The sequence below is a fragment of the Triticum aestivum genome, chromosome 3B, assembly GCF_018294505.1.
Source record: "Triticum aestivum cultivar Chinese Spring chromosome 3B, IWGSC CS RefSeq v2.1, whole genome shotgun sequence".
Taxonomy (NCBI): Eukaryota; Viridiplantae; Streptophyta; class Magnoliopsida; order Poales; family Poaceae; genus Triticum; species Triticum aestivum.
The window spans coordinates 4,659,052-4,685,962 of NC_057801.1; the positions used below are offsets into that span (position 1 = coordinate 4,659,052).

A 26,911-nucleotide genomic window follows, 5' to 3' on the forward strand; every position below is an offset into this window, starting at 1 on the left:
GTAGCTACGTCGTAAACAAACATGGACTTTGCCTACAAAAACACAAGTTCAAGATTCCACATGTCTTCTATTTAAAGACGGCTTGCATGTAGATTTAATACGTACAAAGAAACGGGCAAGTGATCTTCAATTTCGTCTCCAATCCTGATTTTGCTAAGATGTTCATCCACAACCCGGATCAGTACCGATATGAAAGAAAGACGGATAATGCACTGTTGATTAAGATTGCACCCTAGATAGTATTTTTTTCTAAATGGTTAACAGGTAAAATAACATCATATTCAAATTCTATATATCTTTTTGCGAGGTTCCTATATATTTTTCTAATCAAATTTCATATATAACATGTTAAATTTGGAGTTACGATTTTGAAGATATGAGTATTTTAAAAAACATTTGATATGTACTGTGGGTTTAATGTCAGGTTTTTTTTTCCATAAAATAGCATGACGGACAAAGAATACCTATTTCCTTTATTAGTAGGTATAAATATAGATATAGATTGCAAATATATTGCGCTCTTTGTTGGTCCTGGTTAGATGTAAGACATTATCCAATAGAAAATCCGAGAGGAAGCTCTCTTTATCAGAAAACAAAAAAGCATTACCAATATATATTCTAGTCTCGCCCTCATTTATTTCGATCACTTTCTCCTTCGCTTTCTGTCAATCGATCTGCAATTAGTGGAGTGGCGCCAAACCATATGCCATTAAACAAGCCAGTCCACTGCTGTCTCTTCGGCAATACGATCTTCACCAGTTGCTAAAGCGACTAGTGACAACTGAGAGCTAGCAGCAAGCACATGTAACTATACATGACACATGACACACACATAACATAGCACTTCACAGTTCAGTGCTCACACAAACACTAGCGAGTGTCACTTTGCATGTGTCGTATTAGTCACACAAACACTAACGTGAATTTCATTAGCACCAGTGCTACTTCAGCCTGTTTCTTCTTCCTCCATAGAAAGTAAAAGCATGCCTTGCATGCTAACCATACAATTTTCACATCATTTTTTTGAAAAGGAGGTTGTACCCCCGGCTTCCGCATCTAGGCGAGGCATGCATCCATATTATTACTTATCATAAAGACCTTACAAAGTAGTACATCGGTATGCCTGAAGCCACCATCTTGGAACACATGTTGCTACTCCTATTCCCTTGATGAAGGGGTGCCAAATGTCCGAGCCTAATATCAAACAGACATCGCACCAAAGCCTAACATCTAAAGCCGAATGCCCCAACCTAGGCACATACCCGGACTAGGTCACACACGGGTCGAGCACACTCACAGTGGGCACCACATGCGCACACTACAAGGCCCGTCACCACCGTCTTCCATCGATCCATCTTCAAAGCAGAAACTGACGCATCGATCGTGCCAGACCTCTCTACCATCGGCGTCACCACGACGCCAGACAATGTATGATCGAAGTAGTGAACGCTCATTAAAATAGGACTGCGCAAACTATAGTTAGTAGTTCCCTTTAAACGGTCAAACTGTAGTTTTAGAGTTGTTATTTTCTTCTAGAAAAAAGACACCCAAAGGACATCTGCTTATATCTGACAATTGTGATGACCCAGATCCAGTACGATCCAAATATCTGTGTTGCATTGTGTGCCAGTGTTCTTGACACCTGCGGTGCCGTTGAACGACGACGTATCTTTTCAGACGGCCTGAAAGCGGTGGATTGAGATGGTAAGGCACGAGACAGGCAATTTACTCAGGTTCGGGCCACCCGGGAGGAGGTAAGTCCCTCCGTCCCCCACGTCGCTCCTGGGGGGGGGGGGGGGGCTAGCCGCCGACTTAGCCCCCCTTCCTCCCTTCCCTTTGTCGCCGCTGCCAGGCCACGATGGCGGGCTCTAACGGGCAAAGCACGCCGGCGCCGGTAGCGGCGGGGCTTCTTCACTCCTCGCTCGAGGGTGGTTGGCGCGGGTCAATGGCTTCCTGCGTTGCATCGCGCTAGTGAGGAGCGCGGCGACGGGCTCTAGCGGTGGGGTCGCGGGAGCCTGGTGCCAGCGCGGTGGGCTTCACGGGGCGGGCTCGCACCCGTGGCTACGTGGCGGCCTGGTCTGGGCTCGGCCAGATCTGGCAGGCTGGCAGCGCCGTGGGCGGCGTGCGATGTCTCGCCGGTGGCTGATACGTCTCCAACGTATCTATAATTTTTGATTGTTCCATGCTATTATATTACCCCCTTTGGATGTTTATGGACTTTATTTTACACATTAATATCATTTTTGGGACAAACCTACTAACCGGAGGCCCAGCCCGTATTGCTGTTTTTTTGCCTATTTCAGTATTTCGAAGAAAAGGAATATCAAACGGAGTCCAAACGGAATGAAACCTTCGGGAGCCTAACTTTTGGAACGAACGTGATCCAGAGGACTTGGAGTGCAAGTCAAGAAGCAATCGAGGCGGCCAAGAGATAGGAGAGCGTGCCCGCCCCTCCTGGGCGCGCCCCCTGTCTCCTGGGCCCCTCGAGCGGCCACCGATGTACATCTTCCTCCTATATATACCTAAGTACCCCGAAAACATCCAGGGAGCCACCGAAACACAATTTCCACCGCTGTAACCTTCTGTATCCGTGAGATCCCATCTTGGAGCCTTCGTCGGCGCTCCGCCGGAGGGGGAATCGACCATGGAGGGCTTCTACATCAACACCATAGCCCCTCCGATGAGTTGTGAGTAGTTTACCACAGACCTTCGGGTCCATAGTTATTAGCTAGATGGCTTCTTCTCTCTTTTTGGATCTCAATACAATGTTCTCCCCCTCTCTTGTGGAGATCTATTCGATGTCAACTCTTTTTGTGGTGTGTTTGTCGAGATCCGATGAATTGTGGGTTTATGATCAAGTTTACCTATGAGAAATATTTGAATCTTCTCTGAATTCTTTTATGTATGATTGAGTTATCTTTGCAAGTCTCTTCGAATTATCAGTTTGGTTTGGCCTACTAGATTGATCTTTCTTGCCATGGGAGAAGTGCTTAGCTTTGGGTTCAATCTTGCGGTGTCCTTACCCAGTGACAGAAAGGGTTGCAAGGCACGTATTGTATTGTTGCCATCGATGATAAAAAGATGGGGTTTATATCATATTGCTTGAGTTTATCCCTCTACATCATGTCATCTTTCTTAATGCGTTACTATGTTCTTATGAACTTAATACTCTAGATGCATGCTAGATAGCGGTCGATGTGTGGAGTAATAGTAGTAGATGCAGGCAGGAGTCCGTCTACTTGTCACGGACGTGATGCCTATATACATGATCATGCCTAGATAATCTCATAATTATTCTCTTTTCTATCAATTGCTCGACAGTAATTTGTTCACCCACCGTAATACTTATGCTATCTTGAGAGAAGCCACTAGTGAAACCTATGGCCCCCGGGTCTATCTTTTATCATATAAGCTTTCAATCTACTTTTATTTGCATTTTTACTTTTCCAATCTATGTTATAAAATACCAAAAATATATTTATCTTATCATACTATCTCTATCAGATCTCACTTTCGCAAGTGGCCGTGAAGGGATTGACAACCCCTTTATTGCGTTGGTTGTGAGTTCTTTGCTTGTCTGTGTAGGTGCGTGGGACTTTTGAGGAGCCCCCTGCTAGATTGATACATTGGTTCTTAAAAACTGAGGAAATACTTATGCTACTATTGCTGCATCACCCTTTCCTCTTCAAGGAAAACCAACGCAAGCTCAAGACGTAGAAAAAAGGATTTTTGGCGCCCTTGCCGGGGAGGTCTTTGCTCAAGTCAAGACATACCAAGTACCCATCACAAACTCATCTCCCTTGCATTTACTTTATTTGCCATTTGCCTCTCGTTTTCCTTTCCCCCACTTCACCATTGCCGTTTTATTTGCCCTCTCTTTCCCAATCTCTCTCTCTTTTTCGCTTGCCTTTTTCTGTTTGCTCGTGTGTTAGATCGTTTACCTTGCCGTTATGGCTGGTCCTCCTATCCTTGTTATTACTCCCGAACATGAAATTCTCAATTTTAAGCATAGGGAGGGAGAACATTTAAAAGATGCTTGGCATAGAATTTGCAATGCTCAAAATAGATCTACTAGGAAGCTTTCTACTTCTGTTCTTCTTCACAATTTTTATGTAGGCATTACTCCTTGGAATAGATGCGTTCTTGATACCGTTACCGGAGGGGATTTCTTGAGTAACCATACGTTTGATGCTTATAATGCTATGTTAGATTTGTTTGGCCCACCACCTCTTTTGGTTAATGGAACGGTTTTAACTGTAGAACATGTGATGCAACGGCTTGATATTATTGAAAATAAAGTTGCTACTGTTGAGTTGATTGAAAATTTGGATAAAAAGATTCATAATCACATTACCCAATATGGATCTAGGGTTGGAGTTACTTTGAAAAATCTTAAAGAGAAAGAACCTATAGTAAATGAAAAAATAGATCTAGATTCTGCAAGAATCGGTAAACTTGAGGATATCATTACTAACCTAGGTTCCGCGTTTTCTTCCATGAAAAACACTCCAAACCCCCCTACCAAAACTTCCAAGTTTATTTATGTTCCTAAAAATAAGGGTGAATCTTCTAGTAAGGGAGACGCGGATCTCAAATCCATAAGTGTTCATCCCAATTGTCTCTCTATCATTAAGGAACCTTTTGCTACAAACGAATTTCTTGAATTTTTGCCTAAAGGTTTAATCATTGCTAAAAAGGGAGAAACCCTTGAAGATCATAAGTGCTCTATTGAGGAATTGAGTGCCAAAGATGACACTACTTAGATCTATCTTTGCTTTAATGCCTAGCTAGGGGCGTTAAACGACAGCGCTAGTTGGGAGGCAACCCAATTTTCTTTGTGTTTTTTGTTTTTGTTCCTGTTTAGTAATAAATTTTGCATCTACCTTCTGTTTAGATGTGTTTTTATGCTTTAGTTAGTGTTTGTGCCAAGTAGAACCTATTGGATAACCTATGATGATAATTGATTTGATTCTGCTGAAAAACAGAAACTTTGCGCTCCCGAGAAAAAATTCAATAACTCACAGAAACGTGATTTTGCCTTGATTCTTTTTTTCTGCTCATCAATAAACAAATTGTCCAGGACTGCCTATTTTGGTAGAATTTTTAGAGTTCCAGAAGTTTGCGTTAGTTACAGATTGCTACAGACTGTTCTGTTTTTGACAGATTCTGTTTTTCGTGTGTTGTTTGCTTATTTTAATGCATCTATGGCTAGTATTAAGTCGTATGAACCATAGAGAACTTGAAATACAGTAGGTTTAACACAAAAATAATTAAAGAATGAGTTCATTACAGTACCTTATGTGGTGGTTTTTTTTCTTTCACTAACGGAGCTTATGAGATTTCCTCTTGAGTTTTGTGTTGTGAAGTTTTCAAGTTTTGGGTAAAGCTTTGATGGACTATGGAATAAGGACTGGCAAAAGCCTAAGCTTGGGGATGCCCAAGGCACCCCAAGATATTCAAGAATAGCCAAAAGCCTAAGCTTGGGGATGCCCCCGGAAGGCATCCCCTCTTTCGTCTTCGTTCATTGGTAACTTTACTTGGAGCTATATTTTTATTTGCTACATGATATGTGTTTTGCTTGGAGCGTCGTGTATTATATTAGTATTTGCTTTTTAGTTTACCATAATCATCCTTGCTGTACACACCTTTTGGGAGAAGCCTACTTGATTAGAATTTATTAGAATATGCTATGTGCTTCACTTATATCTTTTGAGCTAGATAGTTTTTGCTCTAGTGCTTCACTTATATGTTTTAAAGCACGGCGGTGGCTTAATTTTATAGAAATTGCTAGTCTCTCATGCTTCACTTATATTATTTTGAGAGTCTCTTAAAACAGCATGGTATTTGCTATGGTTATGAATTTGGTCCTAGAATGATGAGCATCCAAGTTGGGTATAATAAAAACTATCATAGAAAGTGCACTAAACACTAGGATCAATTTGATGATTGATAATTGTTTTGAGATATAAAGGTAGTAATGTTAGAGTCATGCTAGTGGGTAATTATGAAATTGAGGAATACTTTTGTTGAAGTTGGCAAGTCCCGTAGCATGCACGTATGGTAAAAGTTGTGTGACAGATTTGTTGTGCGCTTTTGAGTGTCTTCCTTATGAGTGGCAGTCGGGGACGAGCGATGGTCTTTTCCTACCAATCTATCCCTCTAGGGGCATGCATAGTAGTAATTTTCTTTGAGGGATAAGTAGATTTTTGCAATAAGTATATGAGTTCTTTATGGCTAATGTGAGTCCATGGACATACGCACACTCATCCTTCCATTTAGCCAGCCTCTATTATACCGCGCAACTTTCGCCGGTAGCATGCACCCATTATTTACCTTCCTCAAAATAGCCACCATACCTACCTATTATGGCATTTCCATAGCCATTCCAAGATATATTGCCATGCAACTTTCCACCGTTCCGTTTATTATGACACGCTCCATCATTGTCATATTGCTCTTTGCATGATCATGTAGTTGACATCGTATTTATGGAAAAGCCACCTTCATAATTTTCATACATGTCGCTCTTGGTTCATTGCATATCCCGGTACACCGCCGGAGGCATTCATATAGAGTCATATCTTGTTCTAGCTTTGAGTTGTAATTCTTGAGTTGTAAATCAATAAAAGTGTGATGATCTTCATTATTAGAGCATTGTCCCAGTGAGGAAAGGATGATGAAGACTATGATCCCCCACTTCGGGATGAGACTTCGGACTTTACAAAGAAAGAAAAAAAGAGAAAAGAAAAGAAAAAAAGAGGAAGGCCAAAAAGAGAAAAAAAAGAAAGGCCAAAGAAAAAAAAGAAAAAAAAGAAAAAGAAAGAGAAAAAGAAAAAAATAAAATGAGAGAAAAAGAGAGAAGGGACAATTGCTACTATATCTTTTCCACACTTGTGCTTCAAAGTAGCACCATGATCTTCATGATAGAGAGTCTTCTATGTTGTCACTTTCATATACTAGTGGGAATTTTTCATTATAGAACTTGGCTTGTATATTCCAATGATGGGCTTCCTCAAAATGCCCTAGGTCTTCGTGAGCAAGCAAGTTGGATGCACACCCACTTAGTTTCTTTTGTTGAGCTTTCATATATTTATAGCTCTAGTGCATCCGTTGCATGGCAATCCCTACTCACTCACATTGATATCTATTAATGGGCATCTCCATGGCCCGTTGATACGCCTAATTGATGTGAGACTATCTTCTCCCTTTTTGTCCTTACAACCACCACCATATACCACCATAGTGCTATGTCCATGGCTTGCGCTCATGTATTGCGTAAGAGTTGAAAAAAAGCTGAAGCGCGTTAAAAAGTATGAACCAATTGCTCGGCTCGTCATCGGGGTTGTACATGATGGGAGTATTTTGTGTAATGAAAATGAAGCATGGCCTAACTATATGATTTTGTAGGGATAAGCTTTCTTTGGCTATGCTATTTTGATAGGACATGATTATTTATTAGTATGCTTCGAAGTATTACTATTTTTATGTTTTATAATCTTTTATCTTGAATCATTTGGATCTGAACAATCATGCCACAATAAATAAAATTACATTGAGAATTATGCTAGGTAGCATTCCACATCAAAAATTCTGTTTTTATCATTTACCTACTCGAGGATGAGCAGGAATTAATCTTGGGGATGCTTGATACGTCTCCAATGTATCTATAATTTTTTTATTGTTTCATGCTATTATATTACCCCTTTTGGATGTTTATGGGTTTTATTTTACACATTTATATCATTTTTGGGACTAACCGGAGGCGCAGCCCGTATTGCTGTTTTTTTTGCCTATTTTAGTATTTCGAAGAAAAGGAATATCAAACGGAGTCCAAACGGAATGAAACCTTCGGGAGCCTAATTTTTGGAACGAACATGATCCAGAGAACTTGGAGTGCAAGTCAATAAGACATCGAGGCGGCCAGGAGATAGGAGGGTGCGCCCACACCTCCTGGGCGCGCCCCCTGTCTCCTAGGCCCCTCGAGCGGCCAGCGATGTACTTCTTCCTCATATATATACCTACGTACCCCGAAAACATCCAGGGAGCCACCAAAACACAATTTCCACTATCGTAACCTTCTGTATCCGCGAGATCCCATCTTGGAGCCTTCGCCGGCGCTCCGCCGGAGGGGGAATCGACCACGGAGGATTTGTACATCAACATCATAGCCCCTCCGATGAGTTCTGAGTAGTTTACCACAGACCTTCGGGTCCATAGTTATTAGCTAGATGACTTCTTCTCTTTTTTTGGATCTCAATACAATGTTCTCCCCCTCTTTTGTGGAGATCTATTCGATGTAAACTCTTTTTGCGGTGTGTTTGTCGAGATCCGGTGAATTGTGGGTTTATGATCAAGTTTACCTATGAGAAATATTTGAATCTTCTCTGAATTCTTTTATGTATGATTGAGTTATCTTTGCAAGTCTCTTCGAATTATCAGTTTGGTTTGGCCTACTAGATTGATCTTTCTTGCCATGGGAGAAGTGCTTAGCTTTGGGTTCAATCTTGCGGTGTCCTTACCCAGTGACAGAAAGGATTGCAAGGCACGTATTGTATTGTTGCCATCGAGGATAAAAAATATGGGGTTTATATCATATTGCTTGAGTTTATCCCTCTACATCATGTCATCTTTCTTAATGCGTTACTCTGTTCTTATGAACTTAATACTCTAGATGCATGCTGGATAGCGGTCGATGTGTGGAGTAATAGTAGTAGATGCAGGCAGGAGTCGGTCTACTTGTCACGGACATGATGCCTATATACATGATCATGCCTAGATAATCTCATAATTATTTTCTTTTCTATTAATTGCTCGACAGTAATTTGTTCACCCACCGTAATACTTATGCTATCTTGAGAGAAGCCACTAGTGAAACCTATGGCCCCCGGGCCTATCTTTTATCATATAAGCTTTCAATCTACTTTTATATGCATCTTTACTTTTCCAATCTATGTTATAAAATGCCAAAAATATATTTATCTTATCATACTATCTCTATCAGATCTCACTTTCGCAAGTGGCCGTGAAGGGATTGACAACCCCTTTATTGCGTTGGTTGCGAGTTCTTTGTTTGTTTGTGTAGGTGCGTGGGACTTTTGAGGAGCCTCCTACTGGATTGATACCTTGGTTCTCAAAAATTGAGGGAAATACTTACGCTACTATTGCTGCATCACCCTTTCCTCTTCAACGAAAACCAACGCAAGCTCAAGATGTAGCAGTGGCACGGGCGCATCTACTGCGGCATGCTGCGCAATTGACATTGCCTGCGTGCCCGTTCTGGCGCGGCTCACGACACCTCTTTCGCTCATCTTCGGGGACGGGTCTCGGCCACTCCGGCGCCCTCATCATTGGGTGGACGGTCTGGGCGTGCTCCTAGCACCCGTATCCTAGCGGCCGTGGTTGGGCGTTGCACGAGCCGACATAGGGGAGGTAGGCATCATTAGCATTAGAAAATTGATTGTTCTTTTTTTCATCATTATGACATCATCAGCATTGCATCAGCATCATGTTGCCTTTGTACCGGGTTATCCGGATGTTTGTTCAAACCTCTAGCCTATTTCACTGTTTTCTAAAAAAGATGAATAAATACTCTTTGTTTCTATCGTCCGTTTCTCTAAGACTCACCCGCACATGGTTGTGTTACAATATCTAAGAATTATTTAGTAAATGGGAATTAATTGTTCTAAAAATGAGTCAAATTTGTGCGTGTGATCTTGTTATACTATATTGAGGCCACATATCAAATTTTGCTTGATTTCGAGTTCATTTAATACCCGAACGGTTGAATATGGAGGCAATATATCTTATAAACATATACATGTTTTCCTAAATAAAAATGTTTTTGACCTTTATCTCTTTTTTAAAATGCTGAAAACCTATACCAACAAAACTTTCCACCTAATCAGCCCAACACCCCTTCGTACATAAGGAAGGTCTCAACTTCCAATTAGTGAAAACCCTAATTTGTTTGAGAGACCACCTTCTCATATTTCGTGCACCACGAAACACCTTCCCCGACCTCCCCCCATTTTTAGATCCGAGGAGAGATAGAGTTCCTCCTACCTTTCCACCGAAAACCCTACACAACCAGTTCGTTCTTCATCACATATGATTGTCCAGATCAGATCTCATTGTTCACAACGCCTCCATCTCCTACCTCCAGCCGCGAGCCCCAACAGGCTCAAAGAGAGCCCGCCTGAGCCCGTGCAATTCATAGCCGCAGCCAACCACCAAACTTTTGGTTAGTATTATTGTGTAGTGGGCCACTAATAACAAATGACCATCACATGTTTATACTAAATATTTTTATTTTTTAAGTTTCAGTTTATCAGTAAATTTATGTATTTCTAAAATTTATAGTCTTTACATACAATGCCAACTACTATTTATTTTTGTTGTGTCCAATAATATTAACCATATAATTGTGTTAGTATCATGATCCAAAACTTATTATTATGAAATTAAAGAATCTATGTTTACAAATACACCATTCCAAAAGTAGAACTCATGAAAGTTATGCTATTTAAAAAATAGTTTGGGAAATTTTGCTACACTAAATTCCATCTAAATCTACAAAGAATAAAAATACAAAATTGACGACATTAAATGCTAATTTTTACCACTTGAATGTACCATATCTTTATATGTTGTTGTGTCCATTTTAGTTTTTGAAAAAAAAATCTTAGTAGAGGGTTCTACATTAATGTGTATGTCTAATAATTATCTTCTTTTTCCCATAATACGATGTGGGTCCCCTATTTCATAGACTAAGAAAGGAGGCTTCACCTTTATAGAATAAAAAGGAGTCTTCACAATCAGTGGCGGCACTTGCCAAATTCCTGGAGGGGCGATGGGCTGGGGGCGGCTAGAACAGTTTTTGGGCCGATTTCCATTGATTATATGGCCTATATGACAAGGGATACTCAAAGAAAATCTTGTGGGCTGGGGGGCGGTGGCCCAGGTTGGCCCTCATAGAGCTCCACCACTGTTCACAATATTTACATGAAGCGGTCATGAAAAGGAAATATCACAGAATTTAGAGAAAAATTGCACCAATGAATCAATCGGGGATCAAACTAGGCATGGCTTCACAGAAAACTATGAAGTTGAATATCAATTTGTAACCAGACGTGAAAGCATAGGGAAGATGGATCTCAGCATTGAAAAAGAAATTGTTTGTTCTTTCCAGATGCTTAATGCCACACAAATGACAATCTCCATAAAGCATGGGATAAGAATGAAATGTGTAGGTTTGTATAAATGACAACTAATGACTCAAAGAAGATCTCAACGAATGTGCAAGAAGTCCCAACAACAAGAACATAATACCATATAGGACATGGGCAAAACCAACTACCACATAAGCATGAGCTAAGATCGCCTCGGTTGTTTCTTGTTGTGAAGTTGGAGTTGTGGCGGCTATGTTCAGGTGGCGACGATCTGGGCAACGGGTGGTCCGTTCAGTGATCTTTCGTGGCACCATGCTTGCAGGTCGTTGACGTGTGGCCGGTTGCATGTCATATGGTTTTTGTGTGGCTGATTGTGACCTTTGCTGTGTGGACTTTGTCGGCAGCCGTCCGGCATGAGTTGGAGTCGCTTGCTCGGTGAAAAGTGATGCTGGTGATGCCAATGTGCAACCTTGAAGATGTTGTGTGCACGATTCATGTGTTGCAGTGGTTTTCACCCAGTTTTTTCATAACTAACTGGGCAGCTCCATTATACTTAGAATTAATAAAAATGATGGTTAGTGGGCCAATGGACCTCACCCCGAAGCTCACCCTCCACAGCCTCATCTCCCGTTGGCCCACCTTCGCCGCCTTTTGCTTGCCTGTTGCCAGATCCGCGACATTTTTTGCGACACTTCCCTGGCAGCGCTCGTCCACAGGGCATCTCCTCCGGCACAAACCCTTCTCCCGCGCTCCATGAGCTAGCAGCCAATCTCTCCAACGACGACGATGTCAACAAGCTTGAAAGAACCAATGCCGCGGAGACTGCCACATCTGTGCTCAGCTCAAAGGAAGGCGGAGCGAATAATGAAAACAAGTATCTATGAAATCTTTTTTGAAATGAGTGAAATAAGTTATAATGAAATGAGTGAAATTTGTTATTTACGAAATCTTTTCTGAAATGAGTGGAATATTTTATTATGATATCCTTTTTGAAATGAGTAAAATATGTTAGTATGAAATGAGTGAAATATGTTATTTACGAAATCTTTTCTGAAATGAGTGGAATATGTTATAATGATATCCTTTTTGAAGTGAGTGAAATATGTTATTAATGAAATCTTGGAATATGTATGTTATTAGGATATCCTTTTTGAAATGAGTGAAATATGTTACATGGAATAAGTGAAATCCGTTTTAAATATGTTATTATGAAAGTTGTGAAATATGTTATATGGAATGAGCGAAATCTGTTATTATGAAATTTATTTTGAAATGAGCAAACTATCTTATTATGATTTTTTAAATGAGTGAAATATGCTATTATGAAATATTTTTTGAAATGAGTGAAATATATTATTATAAAATATGTGAACTTTGTGAAATCGGTACTTTAAACTCGTCCAAAATATATTCAGGGTCGGTCTTCTTTTAACGGTCTATTCACCAAGAATTCAAATATGTAAAAACTAAAAAGTTTCAGAAACAAAATTTCGGTACCAAATTTGTGAGCCGTTCAAAATGATATAAAAATAAAATAAAATACAAGTCTTTAGTTGGAGAGGGAATCTCTGCGCATGCAACGCTTCTCTCCTTCCTCATCTGACACAAAAAACTGTTGTTATGGACCCCCTCCATGTTTGTATTGATGTGTATTCATGTAAGGAAAAGATTGATATCTTATAGAAAAAAGAAGTACTAATCTTGATGTAGAGAGGAACGGCTAAGGATGTGCCGGTACCTACCGGTAGTGCGCTAGTTTCCGCTTGGGAGAAACATGGCCTGGAAAGTTGAGCTGAACAAAGCCAACACCGGTTTTCCCGGCGGGGGGAAAAAGCCAGCAGCGGTTGATGTTTAGTACTGGTTGGCCAGTGAAGAACTCAAGTGGTTCAACTTTGCAGCACGCACAAAACTACAGCTTGCTAAAGGTGTGTGAGTATTTCCATGGGAGGTACCAAAGTGGATCGTACCTACGACATTGACAGCTCTGGAGAAATACTATACTTCCGACTGTGATCTCAGGAATCTTGAGGCAGTACATGATACGAGTGGGATGCATGAAGGGGTCGCTCGGTCGGCGTATGCCCATGCACCAAGGTCTTCTCCGACCAACCATGGCTCACTTCACTGTCTGCCTCTAGCTGAGTGTCACTCTCTGTAGCATGCTCACCTACTGACGTCCAAGTGGAATGTCGCGCGTCTATATAGCTAGACACCCCTGGTTGCACTCCTCACTCACCTCATCCCTGGCCTAGGCCTTCCTCTCTCTAGTCTCTCATCGTCACCTCGCTCCAGCAGCAGCTTCTATCTCGATCTAGGGAGAGATCAAGTGAGGAGAGGGTGCAGCCATGGCGGACGCGGTGGATGCTCGCCGGGTCTGCGGGATGCCGGAGAAGGCGCAGCTCCACGTGGCGATGCTGGCGCTGCAGTTCGGCTACGCCGGCTTCCACGTCGTGTCCCGCCTCGCGCTCAACATGGGGATCAGCAAGCTCGTCTTCCCCGTCTACCGCAACATCATCGCGCTCTTCCTCCTCGTCCCCTTCGCCTACTTCCTCGAGAAGAAGGACCGCCCCAGGCTCACCCTCGGCCTCGCCGTCCACTTCTTCTTCCTCGCCCTCTGCGGCATCACAGCCAACCAGGGCTTCTACCTCCTCGGCCTCGACAACACCTCCCCCACCTTCGCCTCCGCCATCCAGAACTCCGTTCCGGCCATCACCTTCGGCATGGCCGCCGCGCTCCGCATCGAGAAGGTGCGCCTCGACCGCCGCGACGGCGTCGCCAAGGTGCTGGGCACGCTCGCGTGCGTCGCAGGCGCGTCCGTCATCACGCTCTACCAAGGCCCCACCATCTTCGCCCCTACCGGCGACGACAAGCCGTCGTTGCACGAGGTGCCGTTTCTGGCGGCCGTGGCCGGAGAGGGCAAGAACTGGACGCTGGGGTGCGTCTACCTCATCGGCCACTGCCTCTCGTGGTCCGGCTGGCTGGTGCTACAGGCACCCGTGCTCAAGAAGTACCCCGCGAGGCTGTCGGTCACCTCCTACACCTGCTTCTTCGGCGTCATCCAGTTCCTCATCATCGCCGCCTTCTTCGAGAGGGACGCCGGCGCCTGGGTCTTCCACTCCGGCTCCGAAGTCTTCACCATCCTCTACGCCGTAAGCATTTCTATTAGCACCCTATATAATTTCGCAGTTAAGAGTTAGTTGTTTTGTACTCTCCGTCTGTGGTGCAAATGATACGATAATTTGCTAAAGGACTAGAGGTAAACAAATTTATTAAAAGTGGTGCAATGCAACAACCTTTTACACCTCTCTGTCAGGATCACCGATTAGCAGTACTCCTTTAGCAAATTATAGTATTATTTTATTCAGTGTAAATATATATCAAGTCACTGAGTGGAAGGCATGATGATCCATGTTTCAGATCTTAAGCTGCTTGCTTTTTGACTCTCAAGAGATATGGAAATGATTATGCAGACGTAAGGCGTGGCAGCTGACATGTCAAATGAAAACGGTAATATATATATGCAGGGTTTCATCGCGTCCGGCGTGGCGTTCGCAGTGCAGATCTGGTGCATCGACCGCGGGGGCCCGGTGTTCGTGGCCGTGTACCAGCCCGTGCAGACGCTCGTCGTCGCCATCATGGCCTCCCTCACCCTCGGCGAGAAGTTCTACCTCGGCGGGATCATCGGCGCCGCGCTCATCATCACCGGCCTCTACCTCGTGCTCTGGGGCAAGAGCGAGGAGAGGTCGCGCATCGGCAAGGAGGCCGCGGTCATGGCCGCCGCGTCCGCAGGTTCCTCCGGCGGCGCCGAGCGCGAGGTCCGGAGCGCCAAGCTCGCCTCCTCCATCACCCAGCCTCTCCTGCCGCCTTCCTCCACCACCTCCGACAATGTCTGAAACTTAATTGTGCTACCTTGCTACTGCGAGGAGTTTTCTCGTTTAAATTCAGGCGGGCATGCATGCACGCCTATGTGTGGTGAGCGAGTATGCAGACGGATTTGATTAAAACTAGCTAGGGTTGTTTGGATCGTGCTTGATTATGGTGTGTGCATTAAGGCTTGTCAATTGGAGTAGATCAGAAAACTTGTGCTTGATGTATTGGTACCCTATCTAATTATTATTACTATCACAATAGGGTTTGTTCACTATAGATTGCCTTAGTGTTTACACTGTTTTTGCAATCAGTAATTAAGTAATTTCACAACAACGAAAAAATCAGTAATTAAGTACTTTGTGGCGGGTCCTCCTCACCATCTTGTGGAAAATTTGGGACTCAAAAAACGCCAAAAGTCTTCGGCAACGACACTCGCCCCGCTCACCTTACTTTCTCCAACATTATTGACGATTTCACACTCCAGACTCATAGTCATAGGTTTAAAGAACCTAGTCAAAAGGCAAACGCTTTGTCTTGGGGGCACTACCTCTCCTCACACACCGGTTCTAGCTTATAACTCTTGTAACTTGAACCTATGGTTCACCCTTAGGTGGGGATCCTCTACCTAGATGACTTATTCAAAAAAAATAAAAAAAAGCCATGCAATACAATGTTCATCCTTTAGTATAAGGTGAGCAAAGAATGCACAACATCGTAAATCATCGACATCACATATCTTGGTTTTGTAAAGCTAAAAAGGACCATGTTCATGTAGGAAGACAATTGTTTTTTCGGCCAGGAAGACAATTGTTGGGCTGGAGCTAGATTGGTAAAAACTGTTGCGCATGTGGCAGCCCAAGAAGTCCCATCCAGCCATGCGGACCGAGAGAAAGAGAAGTGGGAAGGGGTGCAAACAGCAAGTGTCGCACGGGCACCAAGGTGCCCGTTTCCAAAAAAATCATTTTCTACGAGGCCAAAAAAATGTTGAACTTATTTGTAAACACATATACACATGTATACTACGTGTGTACAAAATTTCACAACATTCTACTTTGACACTTATTTGTAAACACATATACACATGTATACTACGTGTGTACAAAATTTCACAACATTCTACTTTGACACGTGGCGTACAAAGAAAAGACAAATATGTATTTTCAAATGGGCCGCTTTTTCGTTTTTGGGCCGGAATTTCTTTTTTTGCATAGCTTACAAATTACACTTAAAAAATGTATGCAATTTTCTGTGAAGATGTTTCAGTGCGCAAAAAATGCCATGTTTTTGGAGAACATTTTTCTTTATTTTTTTTCATGTACAAAAACAAAAAATGTCCATGTGTAAATTTTTGATTTATTTGATCCACTGTGCAAAATTCATAAAAAATTATAATTTCAATTAAAAATGAAATTGTCTTTCTCTTATTAATAAAACTGGCATCCTCTTAATTAACAAAATGTCTTTCAAACAGTAATAAAAATTATCCTCTGGACTCTGCGGCTGCTCCTGGGTCTTTTTGATATTTAAAATAGTTGGCCATTTGTAAGTTAGCTCTCACGGTAACAAAATTACAATCCGTCATCACGCCGTGAAGATCTCACGACAACATAATAGATCACCAGACACACAAGATTGGTATACGGACAAAATTATCCTCAACAAAATAATGGGCCCTTGTTAATCGTTGCTCCGATTCATTATTTTGAGCCCAACTTCAACATTCATATTTCATAATTTTACAATTTTGTTCACATTTTTGAAAATGTTCATAATTTTACAATTTTGTTCACATTTTCAAAAATTGTTCGCAATGTTAAAAATTATTCAGAAATTCCAAAGAAAATCAAGTGGAAAAATGTTTGGAGTTTCAAAATTTTGTTCGTATTTCCAAAAATTGGTCACATTTTCATAAAATATGTTCTGGATTTTAAATTTCATAGAATTCCTGTTTCACAGAAAATTTATAACTTTTGTGACTTAAAGCAAAAAGAATCACTCAAAAACATTAAAAATTAAATAAAGCAAAAAACAAAAAATATACAGGAAAAAAATTAAGGCGGGCATGAATGCACGCCTCTTCTCGTTTAAAAACAAGGAGCTTTGTCAATGCCAACATTTTGCAGTCAACACCATAGAGCTTTTGTTTCCTTACAAACAAGAGCCCAGAATTTCGCAGCCAACGCCCAAAGTTTTGTTTTCTTACAAACAAGGCCAAAATTTTGACAAGTCATGAAAAATTTAGATAGAAATTTTGGCAGCATAACGCGGTTGGGAGCCGGAGATTGAGGTTAATAACAATTATATATGGTATTATAAATGAGATATCACATGTACATGAGCAAAATACAACTTGTGTGCTTTGCCTCCTTCTGTCATCAATACCAGGATTTTCATCTCTAAGAGCTAGCTAGCTGCCAACAAAATATACCAAGCAAGCTACCATTGTTTGTTATTACTAACAATTCTAAAAAGAACTATCTGATCAACCAATGGCTCCATCCATCAGCACGGCCTCAAGCTTCACGACCACGAGGATCCATCCTTCTTCAGTCACTCCAAGAGCTACCAAGAGCCAGCCAGCAGCAGTCTCTTGAATACAAAGCGAGCCAAGACGGCAAAACCATCAATCAGGTCCCCGGAACTGATGATCCTATACGATCAAAAGTATATCTAGAGGAGGGGGTTGTTAGACTACTTGACCAAATAAAAGCTTAACCTTTTCCTAATTTTAATTTTTAGCAGATTTTAGCAACTTAGCACTAGTCAAGCAATCTCAACACATTTCAAGCAAGCATGCAAAGAGTATATGAGCAGCGAAAAGTAAAGCATGCAACTTGCAAGAAAGTAAATGGGAGGAGTTTGGAGAGAGCAAAAGAATGTTGACACGGAGATTTTTGGCGTGGTTCCAATAGGTGGCGCTATCGTACATCCACGTTGATGGAGACCCACGAAGGGTAACGGCTGCGCGAGTCCACGGAGGGCTCCACCCACGAAGGGGTCCACCAAGAAGCAACCTTTGTCTATCCCACCATGGCCAACGCCCATGAAGGATTTGCCTCACTTGGGTAGATCTTCACGAAGTAGACGATCTCCTTGCCCTTACAAACTCCTTGGTTCAACTCCACAATCTTGACGGAGGCTCCCAAGTAACACCACAATCTTGATGTGTTTTTCTCATTTCCGAGAGGCACAGTCGTGCCTCTCGCCTAAGGAAAAAAATGAAAATGCGTTTTCCCGTTTCCGTGAGGCACGGCCGTGCCTCTTGCGGAAGAAAAAAACACGTTTTTCGCAAGAAAAAGAATATAAATTTTGTTTCGTTCAAAAGCTAAGACCGATGAAAAAACAAAAAAGACAAAAAAACAGAAAAAACCGTCTAAAAAGCTGAAAATGCATACGAAAAATAAAAAAGAAAATATCTGAAGGGAGTGCCCAGAGCTCTTCCAGTGGCGGCTGAGACTGCGCCAAGTCCAAGTGATCATTTGGAAGCTTCCGAAGGTGCGCTCTTCAACTAGTTGCTCCCTTCATCTCTCCCAACAACATTTACTGTTTCTTCTCTTTTGTAACTAAAAGACTCGTAAATCCGTTAGATCGGGCGGAAACATAACTGGCTTCGCCCATGGGTGGGTCGACCCAGTATGTGAACGCGTGCTGCCGTTAGCAAGTTCGTTTTTCTATTCATTTTTTTTGTTCTTTTTCGATTTTTCTTTTCTGGTTGTTTCATGTTTTTTGGGGGTTTTGTTTGTTGGTTTTTTCCCATCCGGTTTTTTCATTCTTTTTCTTTATTTTCTTTCCCTTTTTCTTTCATTAATACATGGTGAGCAATTTTTAATACATGGTCTAGAAAATTTTCATTTTTCAGAATTTTGATATTCATTTCAATATTGGAAAACAATTCGAAAATCCGAAACTTGTTCCAGATTAAGTGGCTTAAGTGGTAAGGAACACCTACTCTCTAGCATGGGGTTGTGATGCCGATACAACATTTTTTTTGGATCAGTTTCGGAACCTTTCATCATTTTTTGGCTGGTTTCTTGGTGGTTTTTTGTGATGAGTTTCTATAGCCTTTTTTTCTTTTTTTTCTTTTTCTTCGTTCTTATTTTTGCATCCACTATTTTTAGATTTGTGAACAATTAAAAAAATTATTTTCAAATTCATGAACTTCTTGTAGAGGGGAAAAGACAAACCATCAATGTTTGTGAGGGGGGATGTAGAAGGCTAAAAAATTCCATGCAAGGCTTCCATTGATTCAGGGGGTTGGGGGGGGGGGGCATTGGCCCCCTCATCTAACATGTACATCTGGCTTCGGTAATATCTATATCAATTGCTATTCATCTGTTTACTATCTACACATCTATTTACTACCTCTGGCGCCAAATCAGCGAATTCAACTTGACGGCGAGTGAAGTCAAGATAATTTTTGATGCGATGGGGAGGATCAGACATGAGAGTAAGTTGCAAAGACGTGAAGTTTCAGGGGCAGATGCAAATGTTGCAAGGGGGCATATTGAAATAGATCGGTCAATTGATCCTGCCCCTTCATGCAGATCTGACGCACCTGGATGTTTCGGAGCAGCGTATCATTGCATGGGCTGGAGCACCTGATATTTCCCCCCTACATATGACACGAGCACGCTCATGCATGGAGGCCGACGGTGCAATGTCATCCATCGATTACACCACTGGAGGTTCTTGCATTATCTGTTAACATCACCAAGTCTCTGCTCCCGGCTTCCACCCATCCCCGCCTCTCATCGACTAGGGGCACTAATAACTCAATAGTATGCTGTCACCCCGCCTTGCCTCCTCCACCTGATTATCTCTCTTGTTTTTTTAGTTGATTCTCTCTCTAGGGAAGGCCGGGGCAAAACCCGATTGGCCCAGAGGCCTAGTTAATTGTTTTCTTAAATGTCTTGAAAAAATACAATTTCTTTAAAAAGCAGATGAAACATAAATTTATAAAAAAACGACATGATTCTAAAAATATCAAAAATGCCATGTTACTTTAAAAAATTGACATTTTTCAAATTGATAAATTTACAATGGTATGAATAAAAAAAATGTGTCGTATGATCTATGAAAAGTATATTTATGATATTCTTCGTGGAGATGTTTCGCTGTGCAAAAATTGTCATGTTTTTTGAGAACATTTTTTTCTTTATTTCCCCCATGGGCAGCAACAAAAACTGTCCATGTGTAATTTTTTTATTGGTGTACTGCGCGAAAATTCATAAAAAATGCCTTGCCAATGAAAAAAATATGTCATCCTCTTAATGATAAAATTGTCATCCTCTTGATTAATAACATGTCATGGAAACAAAAATAAAAATTCCAACCTGTCAATTATTAAACTACTATCCTATTAATAATAAAAATGGCATGCTCTTAACGATAAAACTGACATGCTCTTAGTAAAAATGTCATGTTATTAATAATAAAAATATCATGTTATTGATAATTAAACTGCCATCCTCTTATAATAAAAATACCATTTATCAATTATTAAAATGCCATGCTCTCAATAAGAAAACTGCCATATGAGAGTTAAAAAATATTGCCAGAATTGCCAAGAATAATTAAAAACTACCGAAGTTTTTTGCCATGGGGCATTGCAAAAAGACCTAAAAATTAACAGGATTTGGAACAGAAAAAAAAATGGTATGGATTAAAATGCAAATAAATTTCTGTGGTACCTAGAATTAAGACGCTCAGTTGAGTGGTGAGTGGTAAGTGCCCCTTCCCCGTGCGCAGAAGATCTGGTCGTGGATTTTCTGGAGAAAAAATATGGAGAACGCTCGGCAGGATACGTGTCACAGCGAACGACTCGATGTGATCGACATGGCCTCAGCCTTGCTCCAAGATTCGTGCAACGGCCGGGAAGTCGTTCCCTTGGATGGGCTCCCTGGCCGATGTTCGTCAGATATCATTTCCGAAAGAGAAAAATCTACCAAGAATGAGGAACAGAGCATATGGTCCTCATTTGTTCAAACCTCAAAGGTGATTAGCTGGCCCACGCGATGCCGATGGACTTGACCGGCAGGCGGCATCTGCTGTCCGCTAGCGCCAGTCTCCGGCGGGCGGGCGACGACCCGTAGCGTCAATCACCGTCGCCGCTGGCCCGGTCAATCTAACCGGTCCTGCACGGCCGGGGAATTTGAGCGCCATGTCCAGCCACGATTCTCTTCTCCCCAGTCCAGTCTCCGGTGCCAGATCGTGCGTGCGTGCGCGCGTGCGTGCATATAAGCCGCGGCCACTCCGTTCCCCGGCTCGTAAGCTAAGCTAGCACAGTACTGTGGCGACATGGCAAGGCTCCTCCTCCTCGCCGCCGACCACGCCGCCGGAGCGCCGGGGGCGGCGAGTCTCGTCCTCGTCCTCGTCGTGGTGCTCGTCGTCGCGGCGGTCGTCGTGTCGCTCTGCACCAGCAGCACGCACGCGAAGCTGTGGGGGCGGCAGCGCGGGTCCTCCTCGTCCGCGCCGTTGCCGAAATCGGACAGCAGCGTCGGCGCGAGCAACCGGAGGCGCCTGCTGTCGGCCACGCTGAGCGGGATCGGCGGTAAGGCGGCCAGGATGGTGTCGTGGAACAGGCGCTCTCCGGCGCCGGGCGGCAGCAGCGACGACGAGGAGGCGGTGGCCGATCTGGGGCTGGACGACGACGACGAGGCCGTGTGGCGGAAGGCCATCATCATGGGGGACAAGTGCCGGCCGCTCCAGTTCTCCGGGCACATCGCCTTCGACTCCGACGGCAACCAGCTGCCCCCGCCGCCGCCGGCGGCAATCAAGAAAGCCGGCCCCGACGTCCACGCCGAGAATTAAAATTAACATCTCGAGTTCTCGATCACCCGTGGACGGACGTTCGCGTCAACTAATCAAGTCAACCGAGTCGCGGTTTCTTCTTCTCGATTTTTGGTGTACTCGTATGCACGTACGTGAGTGAGTTGTACATAAAGTGTGTCATGTGCCCTTCATTTTGGAACAAAGTTTACGTGGCTGTGCAAATAATATAAACACGAGCCGATAAGAGGCTGTCGTTCGTCAGTCACTTGTTCTTCTTTTGGAAGGTGTGTAGTCGAGGCACCAGTAACAGCAGGCAAAGGAGCCAACCCGGCTCAAAGCAAACAAAGCATAGCAGCAGATAACAAGACTATTATCAACCTGTGAAACAAACACATCTCCACTCCAGCACGCGACCCCATCTCGTTCGGATGCGTCCGTTTAGCGTAGAACGGACGAATAGCGCGGCCAAACGCGAGGTCCCAAACGGACAAACGTCCGGATTTCGTCCGTTTTCGACCCATTACATGCCCAAACTTGTGCCGAGTTTGGGATGAAACGGACATCACGCGGACGGGCTGGACGCACGCCCTTGTCCTCCCCGTGGCCCACCTGTCGGGGACACTAGCACTCCATTCGCCTCCAACGCCTCCACCCGCTCTCCCCTGCCCCACCCCGTCGCCGGCGCCGCCACTATTCTCCGGCCGCCTCCTTACTGCTCACCCCCCCGCCCGTCCATACCAAACCACGTCCCGACATGGCCGCCACCACGCCCCTGCTTTCGTAGGAGTTTTAGCCGTCGCTTGGAGGAGATTTGGTCGTCGCCGTCGTAGCCGGTGCCAGAGGGGATACGACCGCCGACGACGGATATGGACCACGGCAGCTTCCGTCGGGTGGTCCAGAGCGGCCAGTAGCTAGCCGCCAACCACCCCTACTGCATCGAGGTGATCATCGCAGCCTCTTTGCCACCACGACCGCAAGGTGTTTGACACTTTGCCCACAAAGGTATGGACAGTGGAGATGAATGTTTCTTCCACCACTTCATTTATTCATCGGACAATTCGTCCTCGGATGACGAAGATCTTGTGGCGGCTGCACTGGTCATTCACAACCACATTGAATGACAACTTCCTCGGTACAGGGGGTCAGTCCCTGGCCGTGCTCCCAACCTGAACCCCAACAGAGAGAGGCCACGTCCTGCTCTATGCCGATTACTTTGCGAATACCCTGCTCTTGAAGCAAGATAAATTCCGTCACCGTTTTCGGATGGCAAGACATCTGTTCAATTGTATCCGAGAGGGAGTGGTTGCTCATGACCCATACCTCGAGTGCAAGACGGATGCCCTTGACAAGCTTGGATTCTCCTCTTACCAGAAATGCACTGCGGCCATCCGCATGCTTGCATATGGAATTCCAGACGATCTGGTGGATGGGTACGTGCGCATGAGTGAGTCGACATGTCTGTTGTCATTGTACAACTTCTACAAGGCCATGGTGGCGGTGTTTGGCCCTGAGTACTTGAGGCAGCCAAATGTTGATGATACAGAAAGGTTGTTGACGACCAACGCAACTAGAGGCTTTCCAGGCATGCTTGGCAGCATAGATTGTATGCACTGAAGTGGAAGAACTGTCTGTTTGCTTGGCAGGGCCAATACAAGGGGCATGTCAAAGCGTGCAATGTCATATTAGAAGCAGTGGCTTCGCAAGACCTTTGGATATGGCATTCTTTCTTCGGTATGGCAGGTTCTCACAATGATATCAACATGCTGCAGCGTTCTCCAGTCTTCGCAAGGCTTGCAGAAGGCCACTCCCCACCTGTCAACTTTGAGATCAACGGCCACCAGTACAACAAGGGATACTACCTAGCTGATGGTATATATCCTCAGTGGTCAACTTTTATGAAGACAATCTCGAACCCCCAGGGTGAGAAGAGAAAAAGTTTTGCCCAAATGCAAGAGAGTGCTAGAAAGGATGTGGAACGTGCTTTTGGTGTGCTTCAATCCCGATGGGGTATCGTTCGAAACCCTGCACTGACCTGGGATGAAGGGAAGCTTTGGGAGATAATGACTACTTGTGTGTTTATGCACAACATGATCGTCGAGAACGAGCGAGATAACAACATCTTCGACCAAGGATTTGATTTTTAAGATGAAAATGTTGAGCCCCTGCACCAAGAACCGGCCATGTTTGAACAATTTGCCCAATTTCATCGTGTACTGCGTGATTGGCACTCTCATTTGGATCTTCAAAGTGAGTTGGTTGAATAGATATGGAATCACATTGACAACCAATAGATGTATTGGTTCATTATGTTCATTCAAGACAATTTTGATTTGGTTATAAAACTATTTTGTTAGAGACAATTTCGATTGGGTTGTAAAACTCTTTTTGTTTTCAGACAATTAATAGTTGAACGTGCAAACTAGTTTTGAACATTGAAATATGAATATATGGGCAGTTTTGGCCGTGGCGGACATGATGAGGCCAAAGGATGCGTCCGCATGTTGGACGCACGGCCACCGCATCCCAGAACATGCCCAGACACAACCCCATTGCCCTACCCAAACGGACAGAATCCGGACAAAACGTACGTTCGTTTGGGGTTGTGCGCTGGAGTTGGCCCGACATCCCTGATCGAACCAGTACAGATTGCAGCCAACACATGTGATTCTTCACTCAAAAAACACTCGCACCCCTACTCTTCCTTGATGGCGCCCTTGTCGCTGATGTAGATACCGTCCAAGAACTTCCTGATGTCCTTGGTCCGGAGCAACTAATTAACACTAGTAGAAAAAGGACCTAATATGAGACACATTAGTGCCAGTTTGATTTTGAGCCGGCACTAATGTGTCCAATAGTGCCGGTTCCAACGGCTAGCCGGCCGTTCTCATTAGTACCGGTTCGTGGCGAACCTTTAGTACCGGTTCATGGCACGAACCGGTACTAAAGAGAGTGGTGGCAGGGTGTTGTCAGTTTGGGGCCCCTCTAGCACCTTTAGTACCGGTTCGTGGCACGAACCGGTACTAAAGGTCGACCTACATAAACCCTTCGTCCACCCGAGCCACTCTGTTCTTCCCCTTTCCCCTCACTTCCTCTGTTCTTCCCCTCTCTTCCTCGAGCTCCTCACAAATTTTGCCCAAAATTTGTCAAGATTTGAAGGCCCCCATCCATTCAAATGATCACAAAGGTTAGCAACTTTGTCCTTTCAACTCTCATTGCTAGATTAGCTCTTGCAATGCTTTGTATAGTGATTAATTTGGGAGGAATTATATTTGCTAGTATTTGATTTATATGCAATTTGAGGTCAAAAATAACACTTAGTTTGCATATGTAGGTGTGGTTTACTTAGTGCCTTCTAAATCTCCGTCGTAACCACCGTCGATCGCCCGCACCGTCCCGTCGCCGGCACCACCTTGTGGTGAGGCTCTTGTTCATGAATGTTTTACATTACCAAATTGATGTTTGTGTGATTTGGATATATAGTTACTCGTATAATTATCTTACCCATACGTTGTTTGTTATACATAGTGCCATGGTTTTGATATCCGTCCCCGTCGGCCCTCGTCCTTGTTATGATTCGGATGTGGTATATTCTCATTTAAAACTAGTTGTTGCATTTCGTGTTTATGACAAATTATGCCCATCAAGTTGACATAGATATTTTTATCTAGGAGGTATGTGAACCGGAAATTCCAACCGACCCTATTGTCGAGAGGTTAAATTTAGTTGAAAGAGAAAACGAGTATTTGAAAGAAAAATTGAAAAGAATTGAGGGGGAGAAGATGGAATTGGAGTTGCATGTTGCCGATGTCGTCGATGATCACAAGATCAAGATGGAGAAAATGAGGTTGAAGATTAGAAAGATTAGAAAATATGCCATTGATAGTGTGGCTTGGTATCATTATGCTGTTGGATCAATTGTTACCTTAGTTGCGATCTTCATCGCATTTGTTGTTGCATTTAAATTCTTTAGCTAGAGAGTTATTTGTATGTTGCATTTAATTAAGTGTTGTATATGAACTTTATGTATGAACTTGTATTAATTTGGTCTATTCGGTGTTGTGTAATGAAGATGAGCCGACAATGGATGTATGATGACAGATGCTCTCCCGAGTTCATTAATGGCGTGCATACTTTTCTGCTTGCCGCTGAGGCAAACAAGCGGGCGGATGGTTTTATGCCTTGTCCATGTGCTGGCTGTAAGAATGGTCACAGTTACTCTACGTCAAGAACCATTCACGTCCACCTATTTGAGTCCGGTTTCATGCCCCACTATAATGTTTGGACCAAGCACGGAGAAATAGGGGTTATGATGGAAGACAATGAAGAAGAAGAGGACGACGACGGCTATCCTGGCCATGGGTTCCCTGAATACGATGATACAACAATGGGGGAAGAAGCTGAGCCGGCAATGCAGAAAGAAGCTGAAGAAGAGGCATCAGATGAGCCCGCTGATGATCTAGGTCGGGCCATTGCCGATGCAAAGAGAAACTGCGCAAGTGATCTGGAGAGGACGAAGTTGCAGCGCATGTTAGAGGATCACAAGAAATTGTTGTACCCGAATTGCGAAGCTGACAAAAAAAGTTGGGCACCACACTTGAATTGCTGCAATGGAAGGCAGAGAATGGTGTATCTGACAAGGGATTTGGAAAGTTGCTGGTAATGATAAAGAATATGCTTCCAAAGGACAACGAATTGCCCGAGAGTACGTATGAAGCAAAGAAGGTTGTCTGCCCTCTAGGGTTAGAGGTGCAAAAGATACATGCATGCCCTAATGACTGCATCCTCTACCGCGGTGAGTACGAGGATTTGAATGCTTGCCCGGTATGCGGTGCATTGCGTTATAAGATCAGTCGCGATGACCCTGGTGATGTCGAGGGTGAGCGCCCCAGGAAGAAGATTCCTGCCAAGGTGATGTGGTATGCTCCTATAATACCACGGTTGAAACGTTTGTTCCAAAACAAAGAGCATGCGAAGGCGATGCGGTGGCACGCAGAAGACCGTAAGAAAGACGGAAAGTTGAGAGTACCCGCTGACGGTTCGCAGTGGAGAAAAATCGAGAGAAAGTACTGGGAGGAGTTTGCAGGTGACCCAAGGAACGTATG

The 26,911-nt window shown here is 43.6% G+C and overlaps 2 protein-coding genes across 2 annotated transcripts; both read left to right on the top strand.

Annotated features, from left to right (window-relative positions):
• The first annotated feature begins 13,392 nt into the window (after positions 1–13,392).
• Positions 13,393–15,309, top strand: LOC123068186 (protein WALLS ARE THIN 1). Its single transcript, XM_044490674.1, has 2 exons — positions 13,393–14,317; positions 14,693–15,309. Exons 1-2 carry the CDS (start codon positions 13,514–13,516, stop codon positions 15,059–15,061), a joined length of 1,173 nt encoding a protein of 390 aa, XP_044346609.1. The 5' UTR covers positions 13,393–13,513; the 3' UTR covers positions 15,062–15,309.
• A 5,898-nt stretch (positions 15,310–21,207) lies between these two features.
• LOC123064247 (uncharacterized) lies at positions 21,208–22,070 on the top strand. Its single transcript, XM_044487767.1, has one exon. It carries the CDS (start codon positions 21,336–21,338, stop codon positions 21,846–21,848), a length of 513 nt encoding a protein of 170 aa, XP_044343702.1. The 5' UTR covers positions 21,208–21,335; the 3' UTR covers positions 21,849–22,070.
• The last annotated feature ends 4,841 nt before the right edge of the window (positions 22,071–26,911 follow it).